At 37.8% G+C, this 26105-nt stretch overlaps 1 protein-coding gene across 6 annotated transcripts in view; it reads right to left on the bottom strand.

Moving 5' to 3' along the window:
* Positions 1-26105, bottom strand: part of LOC141901571 (uncharacterized) — a 232547-nt gene that overhangs the window by 143854 nt on the left and 62588 nt on the right. For all 6 annotated transcript variants that reach the window (XM_074788894.1, XM_074788896.1, XM_074788897.1 and 3 more), the window contains 5 exons: positions 6999-7165; positions 3597-3781; positions 3222-3402; positions 1514-1543; positions 1278-1430 (listed from right to left, as the gene is read on the bottom strand). In XM_074788894.1, the coding sequence (XP_074644995.1) occupies positions 1278-1430; positions 1514-1543; positions 3222-3402; positions 3597-3781; positions 6999-7165 (716 nt within the window). The remainder of the gene's footprint in view (positions 1-1277; positions 1431-1513; positions 1544-3221; positions 3403-3596; positions 3782-6998; positions 7166-26105) is intronic.

The raw sequence follows: 26105 nt of genomic DNA, 5'->3' as shown, positions 1-26105 counted from the left end.
CATTACTACTAACAATCTTCTCAACTTCGGAAATCTGACCCACGTGACACGTGGTCTCTATACCCCCTTATACATGCCAAATGTATGATATATCACTTTCTTGCTTTGTTAGACTTTGTACGCCATCTGGTGTCGCCATCTGCTTACAAGAAAATGACTTAGAATGCTTCACTGAAATCAATACTTGACTACCCTAATCACTATGGCTGGTCTATTGAAATCGGCCGCTAGCAACCGATTGCCAGTTAAAGGGTTTAAGGGTTAAAGCCAGGTTCATTCTTTTGTCCATACAAAAAATTGTATGGTCGAAGGTTTGGTTACAATAGGTCATATGAATTCACCAATTGGACTGGCGTAAAATCCTGGCCTAGCAATGATACAAACCAGTGTATTGTACCTTTCTATCATTTTTCTGTACCTAGTTTCATTGATATTTGAAAATTTGTACGTGGTATTCTTGGAAGGGTAATATTTGTTATTGTAACAACACACGATTCCTACCTTTTTTAATTGTTTAACTGATAATTGAGTTTTTTAGTTGTAATTTTCACAATTTTTACCGTTAGAGCATTATGCAGCTTTGTTCAGGTGTTAGTGATAAATGCTGCTGTTTAGAGACGGATAAGATATTTGAAATTTTTGAGAATTTGCAAATTTTGTGAATGAAATGCATGTACTTAATGGCTAGGAACTGGAATGTGTTTCTTTGATTTTGAGATGGGCTGCAGTTGTGTAGGATAGATCCATGTATTTAAGTCATATCAAATTCCATTGAAGCTTCTTCAAAAAATCCCGAAGTTACCGGATTCTGTCTACTGAGGATGTTAGGTGTAGAATATATAGACCATACACCTACTAGGGTGCTATAGATATATACTAACCTCCAGAGTCTAACCAGATGCTTCATCACTAATGTTGAATACTGAAACATGTGTCCGCAGATGAAAAACAACAATGAATCTTCTAAAATTCAATGCTGCAGATTTTCCTGATGCTATTTTTGGCTTATACCTCAAAAAGTCATCAAAATTCCAAAACAATCACTTTTTTAGGACCAAAGTATTGAGGCCTATCAGTTAGCAACTTACTATCAGTAGCTAGTAAATAGCAGTATTTAGTAGACTTGCTGCCATTTGCGGGAAAATTAAAATGTGCCAATTTGGCTGAAAATTGGTAGGCAATCAATTTATACATACGGTTTAAGGACTTATATGATACCCCTTATATGGTTGAACTGGGGACAAATCAATCAAGGTGGAATGTACAGTTATACTTACCAGACACAAACTTCTGAATCTTCAAATAAGTCTTTTCAATACTAGAGAATGATGTCAGATATATTTTCCATAAAATATCAAAATATACTTCTTCTGTACTTGTATGTTCGTACGTCACATGATTCATAGATGAAGACGTTACTTTTATTCTCTCTGTAAATGTATGTAGGATGCATTTTTTAATACTTAATAGATCATATCAGTCAAATATTCAGCTAAAGTATATTGATACTGACCAGATACAATACTTTTTGGGACTTGATTTTCTATAAAAAAGTCATTAAAAATTTAGTTCATTACAAATTTTTCAATAATTCAATCTGAACAAAATGAGCTTCGCAGGGTACAGACAGTGTGCTTGTCATAATGTTATATTGATACTAATAATAATAATAATGATATTAATAGTGATGATAATGACAATAACAATTATCTGTAAATTTATGTAGCGTCTGTTTCATTTAATAAATGCCCAGCAACACTTTTTGCGAATAGGTGAAACTGCATTTACAGTCCATATGCATTACAGAAATGCAGATATTACAGATGATCAATTTTCCGAATATGAGAATCCACAAGGAGTTCCACATAGACTAACTTAAGCAAAATCTTAAATTTGATTCACTGTTGCAGAACGTATAGGATGATCAGTTCTTATCAAGTGTAGAACTGAAACAAACATTTATTAAGTATTGCATGAGACTTTTAAGCTCAGAAATTATACGCTAAACTCAAATCTATCTAACCTCCTGCTAAAGCCAGTAAGGGTGATGTTCACTAAAATGTGAAGTCAACATAACAGAAGTGACAAACATCGACAAACATCACAGACATACATGATCTTGAACTGATATCCCCTAACAAACTGATTTATGGTTGGACTTGAAGAAGATTATTCCCAATGATGCAGTTGACGATTTTTCCGTCACCCTTTCAGACAAATAGTTACAATTTGAAGTTACAATATAGAATACAAATATAGAATAACATTTCAAGTGGCGATTCTAAGATGAGTAGCTACCCTCCGCCAACAACACCCGGAGGGAAACACAGTGTGACGTCAACAACCGACCAATAACAAACAATAATGAAGAAACAAACAGGGATCCCAACAGTACTTACCAAAAAAATCATTCATAAAAAATTACATTTATAGGCAGTCGACATTTTGGATCCGTTGGTATTGATTTATTGAATAGTTTTTTATTGACGATATGCATGCATCACGCGCACGTTAGTCTGATGATTACTGCTGTGCGCTAATCAATAGACCACGTGCACGCAGTTATGTATAGACGCTGCTCACTAGTCTGCGGGGCATGTATGAATGCTATCGTTTAAACCACATCGTTCCGCTATTTTCTTATTCGTGTCAGCACGTGGCTGCCTACAATACTGTAGTAGCAGTACGCGGTACAGTATCAATTTTCTAGATGCAGGCTCAGGCTAGCCACGGCAAGTCGATTATAACGGAACTCACCACAAGTGTCATAACCGACCATTACCCCCTACCCCCTTTCTTTCAACATCAAAACTTTATCGATTTCAGAGACCATAAAAATCTTAGAAAAGCCGGAATTCCGATTATAGGCGTAAGATTGGGATCCCTGACAAATGATCTTGAATCGATTACCCCCAACAAACTGATTTATGTTCGATGGATAAAATAAAACCTCACTCCAAAGGCTAGAAATCACTATAAATGTCCTAAAGTTACCAAAAAACATTTTGCCAAACTAAAAGCACACCACCTGAACTTAACCTCAAGACTTTTCCTTGCAGCAAACTGATTTATGTTACGTTGGATAAAATAAAACCTCACTCCAAAGGCTAGAAATCACTATAAATGTCCTAAAGTTACCAAAAAACATTTTGCCAAACTAAAAGCACACCACCTGAACTTAACCTCAAGACTTTTCCTTGTAGACTCCCATTAAACCATACCTTGTAACGCATGAAAAGTTAATTTCCATGCAATATGATCAACATCTCCATACGATGATTTTACATCTGGTGTAGCTGTAAATCTCATTGATATATCTGAGTAAGCTATAAATACACGATCACTTGAACCTTTATATAATAGTCTATTCTTAGTCAGCTGTGATCTGTCTCGGTATGATATCTGCAAAAAAGAAGAGCCCATTCTCATGAGACATAAAAACATTGATTTCAAGTCAAAAGATTTCACATTTTGTAGTCCACCAAATCACTTAAGACTGGGAATGAATCAAAAAACAATTCTCAATATATTATATTGATACTGTTAAAAGAACTCAGAGACTATAAAAAGTGACGATTAAGTTATATAGCACTCACTGTTATATTAGCTTTGGAATAAAAATCCAAATCATCAAAGCTCATCAATATTGGAAAATTGTTCTGTTGTTTAATGAAATAATTATATGCAAGATTTCCAGAACGTTTAATCCTGTAAGTCCTTGGATACTGAGGAGATTCTATCGCTTGTGATGTGAAATCTGATTGAAAACTTTTCTCTTTCTCTGAAAATAAAAACTGCAGTGACAGTAACATGACATTAGTATTCAACTATTACAAGTATGTTCTACACAGCAGCCTCAGAAAAATCAGCAGCCACATTCATAAAACCTTAGTAAGCTTAGTTGCTTACTAAACAGGCAGCTAACATCAGTTCATTACTAAATGGTACTTTCAGGGATATGACAGACCCGCTAGATATATTTGGTAATATTGAACACTTGCATCATTACAGATATACTCGTGAAATGATCATGCATGTGACTGATATTTTAGCTGATAGCATGAGGCATCGCACGCATGCGAACTTTGCCAAAAGAACTCAGGCCAAAATTGTCATTTTTGGGCACGAAAAAGGTCACAGGACAGCCATTTTGAGTCTGATCGACCCAATTTTTCTTATACTGATGGGCCCTTGGGGGAATCAAATACGTACGAAAGATCAAGGTAATTGATCGAAGTATTCCAAAATTCCCCTCGAAAACTTCAACAAGACACAAAATTCTTACACTCTTGCTGCGGTTGACGAACCCTGTTCGTTTATTTGAATCTCCCGCGCCGTGCGGGTTTTTAGCACCACGCTGAGCGCTCGCAGCGGTTGACGAGCATCTTTCATTTTTTGAAGCCGATCGTTCAGTGCGGTTGACAAAAGTCCTTCGTCAGTTGAGTACTGTGCGGTGGGGCCTCGCTGGATGAACTAACCCGAAATTTAAGCCAAAATAGAAATGATGGGAAAAAATCACCGCACCCGCGGAATGCATTAATCAATAACTCACAGCAGCAAGAGTGTTAATATGGACTTTCCTAAATTTACATGATGGTGTATGTTAAACCCTTAAACCGGCAAGTAACTGATTTAGACCTTGCAAGGGGGAAACATAATAATTCAGTAGATATGAGGGATATTGTATGTATTGTATGTATTCTATGAATGCCCTTTTCACAAGCTTTTTGAATGATACCAAGTTTGCGATCTTTGGGGGATACCTTCAGGGTCTGACCCCAAGGTCAGGAACCTAAGGTCATCCAGATTTTCAGGCCATCCATAATCACTGTCATCAGATTCATCCCAATATGAATTATTATCAGAATCTTTCATTACTACGTCCAAAATATCAGCCCAACTTACTAGGGAACGTCTTTAGTGCATTGGCCATTACTACTAACGATCTTCTAAAATTCGGAAATCTGACTCACGTGACACGTGGTTTCTATACCCCTTACTAAATGCAAAATGTATGATATATCACTTTCCTGCTTTGTTAGAAGCTGTAGGCTTCTGGTGTCGCCATCTACTCACGGGAAAATGAGTTAGAGTGCTTCACTGCAATCAATACTTGACTGTTCTATTCACTATAGCTGGTCTACTCAAATCCGTCGCTCCCGACCGATTGCCGGTAAAAGGGTTAATCCAGTATAGAAAGTAAATGTCAGTAAATAGACTCTAGAGTTTAAGCGATCATAAGGCCATCCAAAAATAATGTTTGCTATAACCCGACTGACCCGACCTCAAAGGTAATGAGTGAAAACTTTTTTCTGGGATTCATTACAATAAATTATATTTCTAATAAAAACGGCCGACTAACCGAATGAGCTATGTATGTTTAAATTCAAGTGTACATCGTGTGAAAACATGCTTCGACTATGGCCTACTTTAAATTTTCCAGAAAACTGGCAGTATTCCAATAAGCTGCCATTCATTCTTTAAGATGGTAATGTTGTGAGTCGAGAAGAAAACAAAATACCCGTGTTTGATGAATAAATGCGAGAAATCCCACAATAAATACAGCCAAAATGAGAAACTTGAATAGAAAAGCTAAAGACTATTAGCCATCATCAGGCGTACAGAAAACAGATGAATATTACGAGATATTTATAGAAGAACAAAACAAAAGAGCAGAGTGATTAAGAAGTTGAAACGGCTGGAAAACGATAGTAAAGTAAGCAATAGCAAACTGGGGGCAATACTGATTCAAGTAGTTTAAAAAACAAAAGGCACAAACTAAATTGATTAAAAAGTGAGCACAAACTAGGGGATAATCAGATGATTAAAAAGAGAAGGAACATGAAAGGCAATATTCAGTAAGTGGAAACAAGCAAGCGAAAATGAATTCACTGCCAACTGTAGCAACTTTTTAGGAAATGCCCTTTTCTATTGACATGGAGCCCTTTACACGTAGTATTCACATACAACTGCATGATGTTTCATCATGAATATACACAGTAGTGGGTTTTCCCCAATGACTCAAATAGACACTCTTCACATGCATGGTGTGAACCTGGATGCTGAACGATTTTATTTATTACGTAGGCTTCATTGTGTGAAGTTTGTAAGACAATCTAATTTTGTAAATTGAAAAACTTCCAAGATTCACTGCCCCCTTTCATAAATTCACTGTCCTTCTATAAAATTTTCTGCTTTTAATGGCAGTGAATCATTTTTTCAAATCACTGCTACTTTCACAGCCCGCGACGAACCCTAGCAGTGGAATAATTTGAAGTTTCCAAGAAAATTTTAACTAGGCCACACACGAGGTGTGCTTTTCATAGGCCCTATACATGCACAGATCAATACACCTCAGCAAGTCTGTGTTACACGCATGTATGTGAAGCATGAATATATGTGATGACAGTGCATGTGTTCTTCCGTTTCGAAATGTAGTTCAAACAACAGATACATAACTGGATTAATTAATAAGCAATGCATTCCGTTGAAATTCAATATGGTCAGAGATTTTATTACTGCATTGAAAGTTTTGAAAGTTTTGATGAGCAACTAAGCTTTGTTCGGAAGTTATTTTGTACCAAAGGTAGAAAGTTTCATGTGCGCGATAGCAAAATGGACTTCGCTAAAGCGAAAGTCCATAAAAATGTGTAAAAAGTGCTGATTTTTGCGAACAACAATGGCTGTGACTCAGCCATCTTGATTCTGACAGGGCCAGTTTTTGGGCTGAAGATGTGGCTAGGGAAGATATATGTGAGTGAACTAAATATCAAAACATTACATTAAAACTTCCAAAATAACTGGATTCCGTCTACAGACAGACACACAGATGGACGATGGCCAGAAAGACAACATTATAATGAGGGCTTCAATTGGGCTAAAGAGGGTTAGCATTTTTCAGAGAACAGAACAAAAAATCTATTTCATAATTTCATGATAACATACTTTCTATTTACTATTTGACTTTCTATTGGAGGAAATGTATTTATTGGATGTACCTTTGACAGAAAAGACAATCTTCCATTTTCGCCGAGCAGAGCTGTCATAAGTACTAAAACAGTACCGTAGATGAAGTCGATTCGTAAAACCTCGGTATACACGACCAGTATTTGAACCATAAATTTGATTAATATAACCACCATCATCTAACAACAAATATTCACATCTAAATGAGAAAAGTACAATTTTTAAATATAAGCAGATGAAAAATAAATTTACTGTTAGAGCTTGTTACGACGTCAATTTGTTCAACAGCAAAAACCTTTTTTTATCCAGAATAGATTTTCCATACCTAAGGTCATAGAAAAAATAGCCAATTCAAAAGTCTTCTCAATAAAGCCTTAACAAAACTATAACTAGTAACATATTTATCATTTGTGAATATATCACAAACAAGCATAGAACCCGTCCTGGATGTCTTTTATCGTGATTAAGTTTGAGTTCATTATTTTGCTCGTCGTGTGGAAACAACAGTTATTCCGCATATGATAAGATTTGACTTGTCTAGATTTGGATGGTTGGTTGAATTTACATTTTATGTTTTTTGTTAAATCATAGTAAATTATTGGAATGACATTTCGGTAGAGTGCACTGATAGCAAAACTATAGCAAAAGATACGCAGTATCAGTGAGAATATATTCCCTAAACTACTGCGACTTCTGCTGTACAATGTTATAAGACATTGAAGCAGATGTGGTGATATGTTTTCAGGGTTTATTACGGGCCCCGTATTTGTTTCAAATGACAAAATAGGCTTTGGATATTTCAAACAAACAGCTCATAAATTATGGACTCTAAAATGAATAGTAATCTATATATTAATACGAAACTATGTACCAAATAGCGTCGCCGTGGAGAAGAATAGGGCCTTGAAATTTTGTGTGGTATTCAATCATTGTATAAACTAATGCAACGGGTATAAATGGGTGTGAAAATATTTATAGGGGGGCCAAATGGAGGCAGACTAAATTTCAGCCAATCAGTAAGCAGGAATTCTAATAATAGAATCTTACTGCAACAAAACAATTCTACACTACTGTAACACTATGCTGTTTCAATAGCCCAGTTAGTAGAGTTCAAGACTGGCACCTGATGGGTCAGAAGTTCGAGTCCCGCGCTACACTGTACATATTTTGTTTACCTCCGATAGACCCAGTCTCCACGGGTACAGGTCATCAAAGCTCATAAGGTCTCCACGGGCATGGACACATAGATTTTAAATGGCCCGACTTAATTCCACTGCGAATAAATTGAACAGTTTGAAGTTCTGGGCCAAAGGAAATCACCCGTGGTTTCCACGGGTATTACTCTAGTCTGCAGTATTACAGAGGAAGCGAATTCAGGTCACCCACATCGCTGTAGGCAAGCACACTACCAGTACATTAAAACAGCTAGATGCTCACAGTGCACAACTGTTGGTTATTTTGATCAGCACGCGCAGTGCGTCCGAACTTAAATAGTAGTTCCTGTTAGATTTTATATTTAGAGTATTATCATGTTATTCCAATTTGTAGTTTTCTATGTAGGATTATTGTAATATCAAGGCATATATTGTATTCACAATAGCTTATCCTAAGCCGCTCACTGTGTGTGACGGTTTGACTAGTATATAAACAGGTACTGATATGTAACCAGTAGTAATACTCTGTATGTTACTCACCGAATGTCATGTTGGCGAATAGGCGTACGATTTGTAAGTACATATATACAAGTACATTAATTCTGTAATTCAGTTATTGCATTTATGACATATTAATATAATGAGAAATGTTAATTTGTATTGTAGAAAACGGTAATAAACACCAGTTTGAAATTACGCCGCAGCATTTATCTTTTCATGTTGTCTCAGTCTGCAACATAAAGTTTTAAATCTGCTGTATGATGTCTCAAGATGAGGATCAACCGTCAACAGCCCAACGAAGACAGAAATTAAAGGGCACTCGTGCTAGCCTGGCAGGGTGGCTTACTGGTTCGCTCGAGAAAGTGAAATCAACGAAAGAACAGTCAGATCTTTACAGAGAATCGTTGAAACAACGTATTGCTGGCTGTTTAAAATCACTACAGTCGGCCCACCAGTCATACGTTTCAGTTTTAGAAGATGCGGATGAAATTGAGGCCGCGGAAGAATGGCTGGAGAAATATTTTCAGCAAGCTATGACAGGTTTGACGGAGTTAAGTCAAACCCCTAAACACAACTCAACAACTTCAGATTCAACATTGCAGCCAACACAAGCGTCATCAACCAATAATCTGAATCCAGAGGCTCCACCAACCGATAACCCGAGTCCAGATGCCGTACCGACTGATCACCTGAATCCTGATGCATCACCATTCACACCATCATCTCCACTGATGGCGACAAGACCAGTCGATGCATGGATCGACGAATTAGTGCACGGAGTTGAAACAACTAACATCGTGAGTTCAGATGATTCATCATTGGAAGTCCTGTTAGCAAAACTGAACACCGACAGAGATCTGCCAAAAGTGGAACTGCCAATATTCGACAGGTCGCCTCTTCAGTGGCCTCTATTCGTGGAGCAGTTTCACGCCAAGGTGCATTTACGGCCGGACATTAGAGATCTACGACGAATGGATCTACTGCAATCACACGTAAAAGGTGAGGCAAAAAAGCTCATCCAGGGTTTAGGTTATAGTGCTAAGATATACGCTCAAGCTCTGCAAGAGCTTAAATTTGCATTTGGGCATCGTGTAACTGTTGCGCGTGCATACATTAATTGTGTAACTTCGGGATTGCAAGTTCGCTCAGGGGACTCTGTTGCTTTGAGAGATTTTTATGTATCTGTCAGGGATTGTATCACTACCCTTGGTCAGCTTAACTACTGTTATGAATTAGGGAGTAGTGATCTGTTGGAAAAAGCATCACGCAGAATTCCAACTGAAAAGCGGGCAAAATGGAATGATTTTGTGCGAAATGTATCCAGAATGCGTGAAGCTACTTTATATGATCTTCAGCGATTTCTTAAAGATTGTGTTGATTCTGAGTTCGGGCCATACGCTATTCCATATAAATCTAGATCTAATACTGTAGATACATTTCCAGGTAGAGCCAACTCAGTAAAACACACTACTTTAAACGCTTACACTGAGAAAGGTAATTCTAAGTGCCCACTTTGTGAAGAGTTTCATCATTTGTCAAGGTGTCAGTTATACGTAGGACAAATCATAGGTGATCGATATGATATTGTCAGACGAAATCGTTTATGCTATAATTGTTTATATCCCAGTCATGTTGTTGCTAACTGTCCATCTGCTATCGTTTGTAAGATAAGAGGCTGCGGTAGAAGACATCACACTAGTTTGCATAAATCAGATTTTAGGCAAAATATTGTTAAATCAAATTCAAAGGAAGAAGTAGGTAATTCGAGCAATCAAACGCGTAATACATCAAATGTCTATTTTCAGGTGATACCTGTTGCAGTGATTGGAAAGAATGGTCGCACCGTCGCCACTCATGCGTTGCTGGATTCAGCTAGTGACATAAGCCTTATCAACGATGAATTAGCTCAAGAATTGGGTTTAAAGGGTAAGAAGCAAAGCCTTACCATTAATACCCTGTCAACAAGCGTTACTGAAAACTCTCAATGTGTGTCGTTCAAACTGAGGGCTTTGAATGCTCCATGTACTAAATCTGATATACTAGTAGTGGGGTCGGCGTATACAAAATCTGGTTCATTTCGATGCCAAACTCAGAATAAGGCTCTTTGTCAATCACAATTTAAACATTTGGAAGATTTGCCAATTGCAGATGTCAATCGAAGTGAAGTAAAGATTTTAATTGGCGCTAATGTTCCCCGTGCACATGTTCAGCTTGAAATTCAGGAAGGGCTCTCCGATCAACAACCAGTGGGGATTCGAACCCCCCTAGGCTGGTGTATTTTGGGTTCATCATCGCTTTTGCTTACTGATTCATGTCAGGCCATTGTAAACAATACTGACTCTGAAGAGTCATCTCTTGATAATTTAGTTGAACGTTCCTGGGATACTGATACTGATTTGGTGTGGCTTTTAAGGAGTCTAAAGTGTCTATCGAGGATCAAAGGTGTGAAAAAATTCTAAAAGAATCTACAAGACTCGTTGAGGGTCATTATGAAATAGGCATGTTATGGAAATCAGATGATTCAGTTTTTCCTGATAGTAGGAATTTGGCATTAAGTCGATATAGAAATTTAGAGTGTAGGTTGAAAGGTTTCGAGGATAAAGGTTTAGCTTATAGTGAAACTCTGAATGGCTATATATCTAACAGGTATGCTTCTAAGTTAACGGAGAGTGAGTTAGCGTTTTCAGGGTCACGGATTTGGTATATTCCTCATCATTGTGTGCCGAACCCGAACAAACCAGGGAAAGTTCGAATGGTTTTTGATGCTGCTGCTGCTGCTGCTGCTATAGAGGGTGTTAGTCTTAACAGTGAACTTCTAAAGGGGTCCAGACCTTTTAAACAGTCTTTTTGGTGTTATACAAAGATTTCGGATAGGTCCAATAGCAATCGTTTCTGATGTACAGGCTATGTTTCACCAGGTTCGCGTACCTCAGACAGATTCGCATTCTCTCAGATTCTTTTGGAAAGAAGATATTAGTGTCCCAGGGCCGCCTGATATCTATAAGATGAATGTTCATATATTTGGAGCAAAAGATTCTCCGTGTTGTGCAAACTATGCACTAAAGCGTTCTGCACTGGACAATATAGATTCTCGTTCTTTGAGTGCTGTAAATGTCGTATTGGATGATTTCTATGTAGATGATTTATTAGCCTCCGAAAATGATGACAAGAGTGCTATTGAGTTAGGGTTTGAAGTGTCAACAATTGTTAGCAAGGGTGGATTTCATTTAACTAAGTGGATTTCAACTAGCCGGAAAGTTTTGAATGCATTTCCAGAAAACGAGCGGTCCAACCCGAAGCTTAATTTAGATTTTGACGACCTTCCGATTGAGAGGGCTTTGGGCATCAGGTGGAATGTAAATTCTGATCAGTTTGTATTTAGCCCTGTACTGCATGATCGTCCACCTACTAAACGGGCTGTACTTAGTTCTGTGTGTTCAATATTTGACCCCATAGGGTTTCTCTCCCCGTTCACCTTTAGACCTAAATGTTTGATCCAGGATCTCTGGAGATCAGGGTTAGATTGGGATGAACGAATTGAGGGTCTGTTATTAGATAGATGGCATAACTGGCAGTCAGAATTATGTACCCTAAATTATTTCAGTATACCGCATTATTTCGGTCCGCAACCAAAAAATTCTGTGATTGAATTGCATGCATTTTCAGATGCTTCAGAGTCCGGGTTTGGTAGTTTTGTATATGCGTATTTTGAGTGAAAGCGGTGATGTTCTCTTGTGTCCGTTCGTAGCGAATAAAATGCATGTAGCCCCGATAAAACAGAAACTGACAATCCCTAAACTTGAACTGCAGGGTGCAGTCATGTCAGTAAGACTGGTTCAATCAGTTTTAACGGAACTTAGATCGCTTTCATTCTCTAGAGTAGTCTTATGGACAGACTCTGTAACTGTGCTTCATTACATTAATAATGAATCGACACGGTTCAAGACTTTTGTAGCTGTCAGGGTGTCAGAGATTCGAGAAAGTTCGAATCCCAGTGATTGGCATTACTTAAAATCAGCTGAAAATCCTGATGATTGTACACGGGGTTTATCAGCATCTCAGCTATGTGCTGATCATCGCTGGTTATTAGGTCCAGCATTTCTTAGGTCTAGGGAGGATTCTTGGCCACAGTATCCTATTGATACTGTCAGTGTATCTAGTGATGATGTCAATCTACGTAAGAAAGCGCCTCATCCGAGTAAATGTGCAAATAATACGTGTTCCAGTGTAGTGAACACTCGTTCATTGAATCTCAATAGAATGACACTTACAGGTCTAATCGACACGAATACGTTTTCGTCTTATTACGTTCTGAGCCGTAAGGCAGCTTGGATTTTGAGAGCAATTAAGAATTTTGCTGCAGGTTGTTCTTCCATCCAAATGTCACCAATTACTGATCTGTGTCTGCGCCTTGAAGAACTCAATGAAGCGGAGTCTGTACTACTCATTGATGCGCAACGAGATGTTTATAGTGATGAAATTCGGTCTTTGGTTGCCCGTAAGAAAGTTTCAAAGCAAAGCTCAATTAGAAATCTTTGCCCATTTTATGATGGAGATTTCATTAGAGTAGGGGGTAGATTATGTAATGCACCGATTGGTGCTGAAGCTAAACATCAGATTTTCCAGTCACCATGTGTCTTATCTAGTAGTCAATACATGCATCAAAAGGTGCATCATGCTGGGACGGAGCACGTTGTTGCTTCTACTCGTCTAAGATTTTGGCCCGTGAGGGCGAGGTGTATTGCTAAAAGGGTCATACGTGACTGTCGAGTTTGTCATAGACGTAGTGTATCACCCAACATCCCGCTTATGGCGGACCTACAAACCTGTCGCGTATCCGGATTTTCTCGACCATTTCAATATACCGGTATAGACTATTTTGGTCCTATGTTAACTAAAAGAGGAAGGTCTTTGATTAAACGATGGGGATGTATTTTTACATGTCTCGTCACACGAGCTGTTCATTTAGAGTTAGCCGAATCTTTAAGTACAAATGACTTTATAATAGTTTTAAGAAACTTTTATTGGTCGTCGGGGTTTACCTCAGGAATTATTCAGTGACAATGGCTCGAACTTTGTTGGGGCAGAAAAGGAATTGAAAAATGTTCTAAAAGATTGGAATCAAAAATGTATTAATTCGTTCTTACTTCAGAAGGGTATCATTTGGCATTTTATACCCCCTCATGCTCCACATTTTGGAGGGGCATGGGAGCGGCTAGTTCGTTCTGTAAAGAGAACACTTAGGGTAGTCCTAAAGGGTAATTGTGTATCAGATTCAGTATTGCATTCAGCGCTTATAAAAGTAGAAGAGACGATAAATAGCCGCCCACTTACGTACAACAGTAGTGATGCTAATGATTTCACAGCAATCACTCCGAATCACTTTTTACATGGGGGCGCCAGCGACGTAATGCCTCCAGGTAGATTCAAGACGCAAGAAATTAATAGTCGCAAAAAATGGCGTCAGTCACAAATTATAGCTGATCACTTTTGGCGACGGTGGCAGCAGGAATACCTTCCGACCCTCACTGCAAGAGGTAAATGGTTTGGTGATTGTAAAAATGTCAAAGTTAATAATTTAGTTCTTTTAGTTGATGAAAACTTGCCAAGGACACGTTGGTCCTTGGGTCGTGTAGTTTGCACAATCCCAAGTAAAGATGGCAGATTGCGAACTGTAACGATTCGAACCTCAGACAGATCTGAGTATTTACAGCCCGTGACCAAGGTTTGTGTCCTTGAAGAATCTGTGTCTTAATTATTGTTACAAATGAATTTAAATGCATGTTGCTTCAGAAATCCGATTTTGTTTTGTGTGTCTGAAAAGTACTTAAAATTCTTTATAACTGTTGTTAAGCCATTAATCGTAACTATTTGATTGACACCATTATTTGTAACTGGTGTCAAGGGGGCGCTGTTAGATTTTATGTTTAGAGTATTATCATGTTATTCCAGTTTGTAGTTTTCTATGTAGGATTATTGTAATATCAAGGCATATATTGTATTCACAATAGCTTATCCTAAGCCGCTCACTGTGTGTGACGGTTTGACTAGTATATAAACAGGTACTGATATGTCACCAGTAGTAATACTCTGTATGTTACTCACCGAATGTCATGTTGGCGATTAGACGTACGATTTGTAAGTACATATATACAAGTACATTAATTCTGTAATTCAGTTATTGCATTTATGACATATTCATATAATGAGAAATGTTAATTTGTATTGTAGAAAACGGTAATAAACACCAGTTTGAAATTACGCCGCAGCATTTATCTTTTCATGTTGTCTCAGTCTGCAACAGTTCCCTCAACAGTGAAGTAGCTTTTTTAGCTAGCTGTGCGTACAGACATATTTTGGCATCAGATCATGATGAAAAATGAACAAGGAAACGTAAATGTCACCTTTCCTAGACGCTGTTAAACATGGATACAAATGTGAATAGAAATCCTTAAATGTCTGACACAACTTTTTGTTACCTATTGGGCATTATCAGTTGCTGCACGCTTCATTCTTCCATGACTTACTTCATAAAATCTATCATATATGCAATATATACGGTTGAGAAAACAGCTCGCGAGGTATTATTAAAATTTCTCATTTACCATGGCACAAAGATTTCGATAAATTTTATTGGGTTAGGGGAGGGATTACATTGAATTTGGGGGATTCATTTGACCGTCTAATAAATTCAAATTCAAAGTTCTTTATTGATCCTTAAGTTGTTACAATAAAGAGTTTATACAAGACAAAAAAACAAACAGAAAAAGAGAAACTAAGGTCCAGGGACAACATGCCCACTTGGGAAGTTTTCAATGACCTTAAAACTCACCACAATCATAGACCATGTCATGAGCTTCAACTTTGCAATTGATTGTGGTAACGATATATGATACATGTACATATACAAAGTTACTGTATAATTCAATGCACTCTGGTGGCCATTTACAAAAACCAATGACCTTGAAACTCACCACAATCATAGAACACGTTATGGGCTACAACTTTCTAATTGATTGTGGTAACAAAATATGCTTAGGTATCGATATAATGTGGAAAAACATTTTTCCACCTACGAATGAGTACTGATGACACCAAGATGACCGCCAATTGCGCTATAATTGGCTGATCAAAACTACCTGTCTCAGCGATAAAACATCTCTTTCCAAAGAATACCCATCACAAATCGAAATGAAAAATGGCAAACCAGTAGGAAGCTACAGGACCCAGATTTCCGGCCAAAATTGACATTTATGGGCACAAAAAAAGGGTTACAGGTCGGCCATCTCGAGTCCGCTCGACCCAATTTTTCTTAACCTGATGGGCCCTTGGGCAATTCAAATATATACGAAAGATCAAGGTGTCTTCACAATTTCCCTCAAAAATGTGTGAAAAATACTGGTTTTGGCGGACAACAATGGCTGCCAGTCGGCCATCTTGATTCTGGCAGTGCCAGTTTTTTGGCTTAAGATGTGTTGTCTACGGTAGATACATGTGAAACCCAAATATCAAGACATAACATTGAAGCGTCATTTAAACGTCCCAAAATAACTGGATTCCTGCAAAAATTTCCGCCCATGCCTTCATTGGAATATGATTTAAACATATTCGTATTAGCAGAAATATCTGCTGTGCATGCGCAGTTTGCAAAAACGTTGAAGAGTGCATGCACAACTTTATGAGCAACTTACAGAAAGTGGGTGTATTTTATAGCTCCATATTGCAAAATCTGCTCTAAAATCATTTGTCTTAATATTTTGTTATGCATCCAATTGAAATGGCATTACTAAGTGTGGAGAAAGCATTATAAACTTGCTCTGTGTTATTAAGATTAACAGCATTAGACAACAGGTCGCTCTACTTCTAAAAGAGACTAGCCATAGACCAGAGGTTATTTTGCCCTTTTAGGTCAAGGTCAATTTAACTAATAAACCATTACAGCAATATAATTCGTGATCTTTGAAACTGATTTGTAATCTTTCGCTTTCAGCATGTGCCATATGCATAGCTTTTAACATCGAACGATTTTGTCTTTTGAATTCACCGTCGGATACAAACTGTCTCCTGTTATCGGTTTTTATCGAGGGTGGAAGCCTAAATACAGCAAATATTTTCTCCAGCTCTTCGATAACCTTCGACGTAATTTCAGTCATTATCGCAACTTTGAAAAATCTAGTGAAGTAATCTACAACTGCTAGTACATATTTGACTCCAGGCATCGGACCCATAAATCAGCGGCAGTATCATGCAATGTAGGTGTAGGCAATTTGATTTGTTTTAACGGCTCGGGGCTGTTTACGCAGAGTCTCTGGTATGACTAATTACCATCCAAGTAAAAGCAACTTTCATGGGTTAGATTATAGCTAAAAGAACTCACAGTTCGATGCTTTAACTGTTACTTCCATGTGCTCAAAAACCTCTTACTCCCCACATAGGTACTGGGTCTCGGATAACACTTTTCTTGAACAAACATTCAACACCACCACATCGACCAGTGGAGTGGACTAATCAAGAAATGAATAACCAGTTGGGGCGATATCACCAACACCAACAATGTAAATTTGTTACGGAATCATTAATCCAAGTTTCAGTGAACAGGGCAATGTCAACTTTCCTTTCAAAGACATGTTCACTGTCTAGAGTATAGTCTTATTAAGCAAAGAGCAAGCGTTCAATAATAACACCTTTAGACGTTGTTTGATAGATATATTGCAAATTGCTTTCATCATATTGTCTCCGTAAACTTCATCCAGTATGCAAACTATGTTTCTAATCAGGTCTTTGGGTAATCCGAATCTTGAAAGGTTTGACGAAATGAATTCCAGCCCGTCCACTATGTTTTTTGTAGGCTTATGCATTAATTCCATGTTCAGTAAACTGTTGGTGGTATCCATATAGAACACAACTGCCTATTTGTGTTCTGATTGTGCCTGAAATTATTTGGTACATTTTGTGGGATTTCAGTTTGTGTTAGAAAAGTTTGAGTGGTGCAAACTATCTACAATGAAGACATGGTTTCTGCTGGTCTATATGCACTACAATGTACGGCAAATCTAATTTCATTGGATCTTATTTGAAACTGTTATTCCAAATTTTCAGTGAAATCTATTGTAGCAGGACTTTTCGATATAAAACAATGTAGCTATACTTACATATGCATAGCAGTTATTACCTTTTTTTATTTAGATTAAATATAGCAATATTTTTGAAAAAATTTTCAATAAAGTTTCAATAAGTTATTCAACTACCATATTTTTTCGCCTCCAGCTGTTCTGCTTAAAGAGGCATTCAGTGTAAAATTTGACACTGAAATGATTGGACAAACAAACATAAAGCTAAAGTAATAATTAGCCAGAATGTTCTAGCGGGTTATTAGCCCTGAAGAACTTTTGGGACTATTTTGTTTTGTTCGCTTTCAAGGACGAAATAATTAAAGTCTTCCGTGTGCCCTTCTACAAGGAAAGACAAACATGCTGGTAAAAAAATCGGCGATGTCAGCATTTTTGTGGTAGTTGTTCACCAAACTGTGACTTGATCTATGTACATGTAGTATGTAGTATGGCATATCCATTCTAATTGATCCCAATTCCTCGTTTCATGTTATGAAATGATGAATGACTGGTGCTTTAGTTTGTTAAATGCTTCCTAGAACACAGTATAACAGGATAAGACTAGAGACCCATGGGCCTTGAAGCATTGGTAGGTTATACTGTTGTAAGGTATCAAGTGGTTAATGTTTTCCATCTACAAACGAATGTTCAATGATGATGTTGGTTGGGAGAACCATGGACTAAAGGTCAATTTGTCTTAATGTTTGTCTTAATTTGTTTTTTTATGCTGAAAATGAATTAAATTTTTCTGCCAAACGATTGAGTTTAGCCTATGCAATTGTCAAACCTCATTAATGCTATTCTTTCCATGCTAACTGTGACCGGACGACACAGTCTCCAGAACGCTTTGTTTTTGCGCGGTGTGGCGCCACGTCACAGGTGTTTGACCTACTTATCCCCTTACTGTCTAAATGGCAATGTATAAAGCTTATACGGCTTGTATGTATGCCTGGTAGTCCTGGCAACCCCAGGGACTTGTTTTTGTTCGAGTTCGCTGGCGGGTGTATGAATAAAATCTATGTAGGTCACGAAAGTCATTATCGGTGAATTGAGGTAAAGTTGTGTAAACAAAGTAGGGCAAAATTGAAAGCTTTATAAATAGACACAGCGGCTGGTATACGGTGTCTATACATGACGCAGTGGATATAATGAAGATATATAGAGAGAATATGAAGCTGCAGTTAGGGGTAGGGGTACCCGAATGACCCGAAAGTAGGTCAAAATTTTTTTTTGGACATTTTGGGGGCCCCTAACGACCCCAGAATAGCTAGATCATCAGAAACAAGCTGAATCATCATATTTTAGTGTAGGGAAGCGTATTAGACCGTCTAGAAGTTTGAGAAGCCAATATTTTTTGAAAAAAATTTTTTTTCGAAATAAAGTTTGTAAAATCTCAGGATCTGGTTTTTAGGGAAGTCGCATGGAAAGAGTTTTAAGAAAGTAGTTTAATCCGATATTTTCCAGCATGTCCAAGCCAAGATATTTATATCAATCACGATTTGGGTAATATGAAACCCATTTAACACAATAATTTCAGCCTATATGATTCGTATGAACGAAGTACAACTATAAGGGTCATCTCGACTGACTGCAGTTTTTCTTGCGTGAATTTATACTATTAGGCCATATTGCCGATTAATGAAAACAACAAAAGAATGATTTTTCTGAATGCAAATCCTTACTAATGCGTAATCAGGTAGATCAACCGGTCATTAATAAACTTACGCATAAAATATCACAGTAGACTGAGGCTGGCTTGTAAATAAGTCAATTCCAAAGAAACTACAGCGCCAGCAAATAACCATCGCTATATTGCACGAAGGGTCAATTTAGGATAAACAACGTGTAAATATAATCACTGTTGTGGTGTTCAACGTTTGGAAAAGAACTTAGAGTTTTTGTAAAGTTTTATGGAAAATCAACCATCAAAAATATTGTTCTTGTTATAAATCCCTGAAGGAATCCATAGCTACCATCCTGGTTCTTTGCATGCGGCAGTCCTGTCAATCATTTTAATTGATTCATATACTACTAGAATGAGGCAAAGCCTTGAATGCCCCTGGCCTGAAATTCACTGCCACCTGATGTTACAGGGTTTGTGGTAAATGTGTTAGAAATATCGAGCCCACAATTATTTCAATAAGAATGATATTAGAGAACGTGTGTACAAAGTGTAAAAAACAGTGGCGGCCTCTAGGCTGTCTTCCCCTGATGGCCATAATTTGAATCGGTCAACAATTGTGGCCTCTGTGAAAATGTTGTTTTTTATGTCGGCCCCCTGGTGGCCATAATTTGAATCGAATCAACCCAATTTCAAATAGGGTTTGGTGATATCCTACTAATGTACCAAGTTTTTGAAATGAATTGGTTACAAATTGCGGCCTTTTGGCTGTTAACATCGTTTTTCATGTCGGCCCCCCTGGTGGCCGTAATTTAAATGAATCGACCCAATTTTAAATAGGAATCTGGCCCAAGTGATGTCCTACTTGTGTACCAAGTTTCAAATATATATGTCAACAATTGCGGCCTCTAGGCGGTTAAAGTCTTTTTCCCCTGTTGGCCATAATTTGAATCGAATCAACCCAATTCTAGATAGGGTTCTGACCCAAGTGATACCCCACTTGTGTACCATATTTGAAAACAATCCGCCGACAATCCCTCTCAACTCAAGTTGAGCCGGGGCATAAAAATACTCACAACGAAAAAACTATATGGTGAATAAATCCAGAATTTTTCAGCAGAATATCAGACACTAGGTACCTTTCCTTAAAGGTTTACTTGTTGTATGTCATTAACAATCATAACTTTGACGCGGTGCGCAGGCAACGAACGCTCAAGCAAGGTCAGTCACATAGGCCACGATAACACAAAACAGACCAGTTTTCCTGGTTAAGAGCGTCTCTCCACATAAATTAGAGGGACTATAATGGACCATTTGTGGACACTAACCTTTAATAAACCTCGTATGGATACAATCAAGATAATTCCAGCCTATAATTCCACTCTTCAACGATTGACGCGCAGCTTAAACACGGCGCCGTCATTCATTACGCTGGTCATAATGTATCTCTACGCACATCAAATCACACTTGAATTACAAGTGTTGACTTATGAGAAAAGATCGAAATCTAGCAATTTGCTTGGGAAAATAGCAGCACTATTGTTCAAAAAAGTTGATAAACCACCTCTGACTGTCTAATCATTTAAAAGCTTTGCCCTCATATGGAACTATTTCCGCCTTATCACAGGTGCACTCTGCCGCCGTGATTCGCCCATTCAACGATAAAAACTTTTCCACGGTCTTACTATCAACATTTTCTAATAATTTAGGGAAATATTTAAAACTAGGGGTCCAGGGACAGCACGCCGACTTGGGAAGTGGTTTCAAAAGCTCAACAATCTAAAATTTCAATATTCAATGCGCCCTGGTGGCCATATACAAAGCCCAATGACCTTGAAACTCATCAAAATCAAAGAACATGTCAGCAGCTACGATTAATAATTGATTGTGATAACAAAATATGCCTCGTTACAAATTTAATATGAAAATACTAAGTTATTCTACTATTCAATGCCCCCTGGTGACCAGATGCAAAACCCAATGACCTTGAAACTCACCACAATCATAGAACATGTCATGAACTAGATTTTTGTGATTGATCATGGTAACAAAATATGCCTAGGTACCAATATAATAAGGATATACAAAGTTATTCTACTATTCAACGCCCCCTGGTGACCATATAGAATACTAACGCCCTTAAAAGTCACCAGAATCATAGACAATGTCATCAGCTACAACCTTGCAATTGATTGTGGTAACAAAATATGCATACATATAAATATATTATAGAAATACTGAGTTACTGTATTATTCAACGAACCCCTAGTGGCCATATACAAAAACCAATGACCTTGAAACTCACCAATATCACAGAACACGTTATGAGCTACAACTATCCAATTGATTGTTGTAACAAAATATGCCAGGTATCAATATAATGTGGAAAAACTATTTCCCACCTACGAATAAGTACTGATGACACCAAGATGGCCGCTAATTGCATCATAATTGGCTGACCAAAAATACATGTCTCAGGTATAAAACAACCCTTTCCAAAGAATACCCATCACAAATTGCAATGAGAAATAGCAAACCAGTAGGAAGCTACAGGACTCAGAATTCGGACCAAAATTTATATTTTTGGGCACTAAAAAGATCATAAAATGGCCATCTTGAGTCCGATCGGCCCAATTCTTCTCACGCTGATGGGTCCATGGGCGTTTCAAATATATATGAAAGATCAAGGTATTTGGTCGAAGCGTCTTCAAAATTTCCCTCAAAAAGTTCAAAAATGCTGATTTTGGCGAACAACAATGGCTGCATGTCAGCCACCTTTATTCTGACAGGGCTAGTTTTAGGGCTGAAGATGTGGCTAGGGTAGATACATGTGTAACCCAAATATCAAGACATTACATTGAAGCGTCTTGAACGGTCCTGTGCTCTCGAGGCAAAGTTTTTTTGTTAATATCAATGAAAACATATTACATTGATCATTCTTAGTCCTTTAATTATGCAGATCTGTTCGCTTCACAACTGCCCTGGACACTACGGTGGAACTGGTCACCTCAAGACAGTGGTAGGCAGGAACAAATACGTCAGATCGATTTGTTATGGCCGGTTATAGTACAAAAAGATCGACAGACCAATCGCTATCAAAGTCTTTTTAGTAATAAAGTGACCGATAATAACTTAAATGAAAATCTATGATAAAGTTAACTTCATTCAAAAAAACTTATTTCACTGTATGAAAAACGCGCGTATTCATGGCGCGCGTCTCAGTATAAGCCTATGTCACTATGTCACTGTAGTGTGTGCAGTGTGAGATACTAGATCTGCCAGCTCACGCTTGCCTCAAGTAGTATGGCTAGACGCCAACAGCTGCTACGCAATACGTCTGCAGTAAATGAATAAACACACGCCACACTGTCATACAACTCAGTGATAATTTAGGTCTGACTGTAAAAATTAGGACTTTCAAGGACATTGTCTGCCAACCTTTCGGAGTTAAAGACTCCTACTGATTTTCCCAGCAAAAAACAAGGAATTAAAGACTGCTACTAAACCGACCCTTGGTGCAAGGTGCCCGTTCACACCCGAGTGATGAAGTCATCCGCACATTAATTCACCTTGTAAAATAAATCTATCCGAATGAATTATTAATAAAATATTATTCAAAAATCTTTTCAATATCAACTTCTATCACCATTCAACCCAATATAATCTGAAATAATCTTGAATACAAATTGCCGGATCTATTTTTGCAGCGGATTTAACCCCATTTATCGGATCGTTCGATAATTCAATGACTGTAAAAATGATGTGCTTTGGTTCGCGGTAAACATACACCACACGATACCGACACGCTCGCAATAGCTCTCTCGTTCCTCGAGAGCTAATAACTGGTTTCCGTCTACGGATGGACGGATGACGGACGAAAAGTTAACACAATATCCCGCTGGGACTTAAGTCCCAAGTGGGCTAAAAAGCAAAATTTCACACTCTAGATTAAAGGGGTTATGAAGACTACAAAATCATGTTTATCGAATTCAATGAATACGTGATCAGTGACTCTGAATGGCATTGTAAATAAACTACAATTTGAAATCTTTATGAAAAAACTTTTAGGGGTGGAGAAAAAGCCCTAGTAACTCCTTTAGCAACGAGACGCTAACATCCTAACACTCAGCGGATGACGTCATTCTTCCACTTTTGTTTGCACAAAGACAGAATTGGAAGCCGTCGGGTAGTAGTGCATTGTGCTACAAACACTTTACCGACAATAGTTTTGAAAATCTTTTTGGATTCGCCAAGAAGTTAGTGCGAATCACAATTAAAAAGACATTAACTAGAAAGAAACTTTAAAAGAGGACGTTCGTTTGTGAAACGCATGTAGACCCAGACACCTCCCAAATTGTTTGGAAAATTTGAATACCGGCTATTCAAGTGTCATCCTAATGCGTAATTCAAAAATTATTCTTTGGGATTCAAAAATTGAGAAATCAACCATAAATTCTGCCATAAGTTTTACATTTATTCAAAAAATTGAGTAGGAGGCCGGTGAAGGTTTTAACGTTTTAAGTTAGTTCTCATAAGAATGAATGCAAGTGGATTTAGGGGTTGGACTAGTCCTACCCTTCAGAATTTGAATGTGCCCGCCAAAAAGTATTTGAATAGTTTTTCTAAGCAAAAATAAATCCAAATGGCATAAAATACCCCTTTTGGTCCTATATATTCGGAGGGCCAAAGGAACCCCACCAATGTTTGCCTTGCACTTAGATAACCATAAAATAAAAGTAGTCAGGAAGTATTAATGGCACGAAACTTGAGTAAAATATTTATTAAACACATTTTATAACAGGATATGATCTGTAGTCAAATGTGTGTCTGCCAGATGATGTTTCTTCTAGGCTGTTTATATCCTAAAAATTAAAAAAAAAACAAAAACAACGACAATAGATATTTCAATACATGTCCCCTGGACAAGAATTATTTCAGAGAGAGTCTATAAAACGTGAATACTTGATTGTACGATCTAATGGCATAGCAGTTGGCTCCAGTTGAAAAATCATTGGACGAAAGAAAAAATCAAAAAAGTTTTGGCGCCAAAAAATCTAATTTGTTGCCAGGTTTGTTTACACGTGTGCACGATGCACGTGGTTATATTATTGTTTACATCTGACGTCATCGGCAGATCGCAAGCCCCGCCCCACGTGTCAATCAAATGGCTTAAAGGCAAAATGTTAAAAGAACCCTACTAAAAAAACTATGCAGTGTAACAATCCAGGATTTTCGGTACAGAATCCGACGCCAAATACCTTTCTCTTAAAGGTTTTTTGATGTATATCGGATAAATAATAATTATGATATTCACTTCATAAAATTTTAAGTGGATTGCTTCTGAATCATGGCAGCTGTATTTAGTCACGTAGGTCAAACTGACAGCATGTGTGTGCGTGTCGAGCGGACCATTGTGTAATTTTCAATGCTGCGAACGTCGCTAGATTCTCACAGGGCCTCTGTGCGCTCACAAGGAATTAAGTTAAGTCACCATATATGTTGACACTCACCTTTAAAGAGACTTCGTACGGTACTCTAAAGTTAACATCCACGATACAACGATTTTAAAAATGGCACTTCTGTCGATCACTATACCCTCTACGTCATAAGCAACACGTGATGTGTGATGTCACATAAACGGCGTGAAGAGCATTTTTTCAAGAGGGGACAGCAAAAACTAACCAACTATTTTTAACCAAATTCAATCCCAACTTGAAGACACCATTTCTGATGCGGAATTTGAGGAAATCTCTAATTAACTGGCTTTAAAACGACCTTAAACGTCTGTCAACCAAATCGGAAGTGCGTCATCAACCGGCAAACTGATCACATAAGGACGTTCGTCTAACGAACGTCCTAAAAAGTCTAATTAAGCGCCGATCCGATGTTAATAATATTTGATCATTTCAATAGGAAACCAATCCATAAAATTTCAATTCAATCCATGTAATTTCTATCTTAAGATATACCAACAAATTTACACAGTTGTAAAGAATAACTACCATTTTACCTATCTTCCAGCTTATTACTAAACCAGGATGCTATTCCTACCGTTCAAATGGTTGCTCACTGGGATGAAACAGTGAAAGTGGAATCACTGGTCAATGCTGCTAGCTACCAACAAGGATCCTTTTCATCAACGCCCAGAACAAAGGGTGGTGCATACCATAAGCGTGAGAGATGACGGTTGGTAGAAGAGGCAATTCAGCAATTGAATATCTCTGGTATAGAACCGATTGACTTGTCTCTCGATATGATAGCAAATGATTCCCTATTAATCTCCAATCCACTCAACAAAGGTACACCATCCGATAAACTCATGATTTTTGTCCCCCTGCTTTAGCAGCAGGGAAATATTGAGTAGTATTATCATTTTTTCAGGTACACAGACTCGGAAAGGGAAATGCGAAAAATGTCAAACAAAGAAACAAGTCTTCACTCAGACAAATCGTTGTTACGCACAACCTACACACTGTGGCGCGCGTACTCTATTACTGATACAAACACGCAGTATACGAGAGTATACGGCTATATTGCCTATGCGACTGTACACGACTGTTTTCAACGCGAATGCTCATCACTCTGCTGCAGTAAACTAACTAATACTAATAATCAGGCTCCAAAACGGATCGCTAATGATAACGTCAACAAAATGACTTCAATTGATGATGATAAAACAAGTATTTCCAGTCATGTATATTCAGACTCATTTCAAAAAATTCGATGCTATCAGTAAACGAAAGTACAGTGGCG

This window comes from Tubulanus polymorphus, chromosome 3, assembly GCF_964204645.1.
Source record: "Tubulanus polymorphus chromosome 3, tnTubPoly1.2, whole genome shotgun sequence".
NCBI classification, from domain to species: domain Eukaryota; kingdom Metazoa; phylum Nemertea; class Palaeonemertea; order Tubulaniformes; family Tubulanidae; genus Tubulanus; species Tubulanus polymorphus.
Note: the sequence above shows the minus strand (reverse complement) of the source record. Positions and strands in the feature narration are given on the sequence as shown.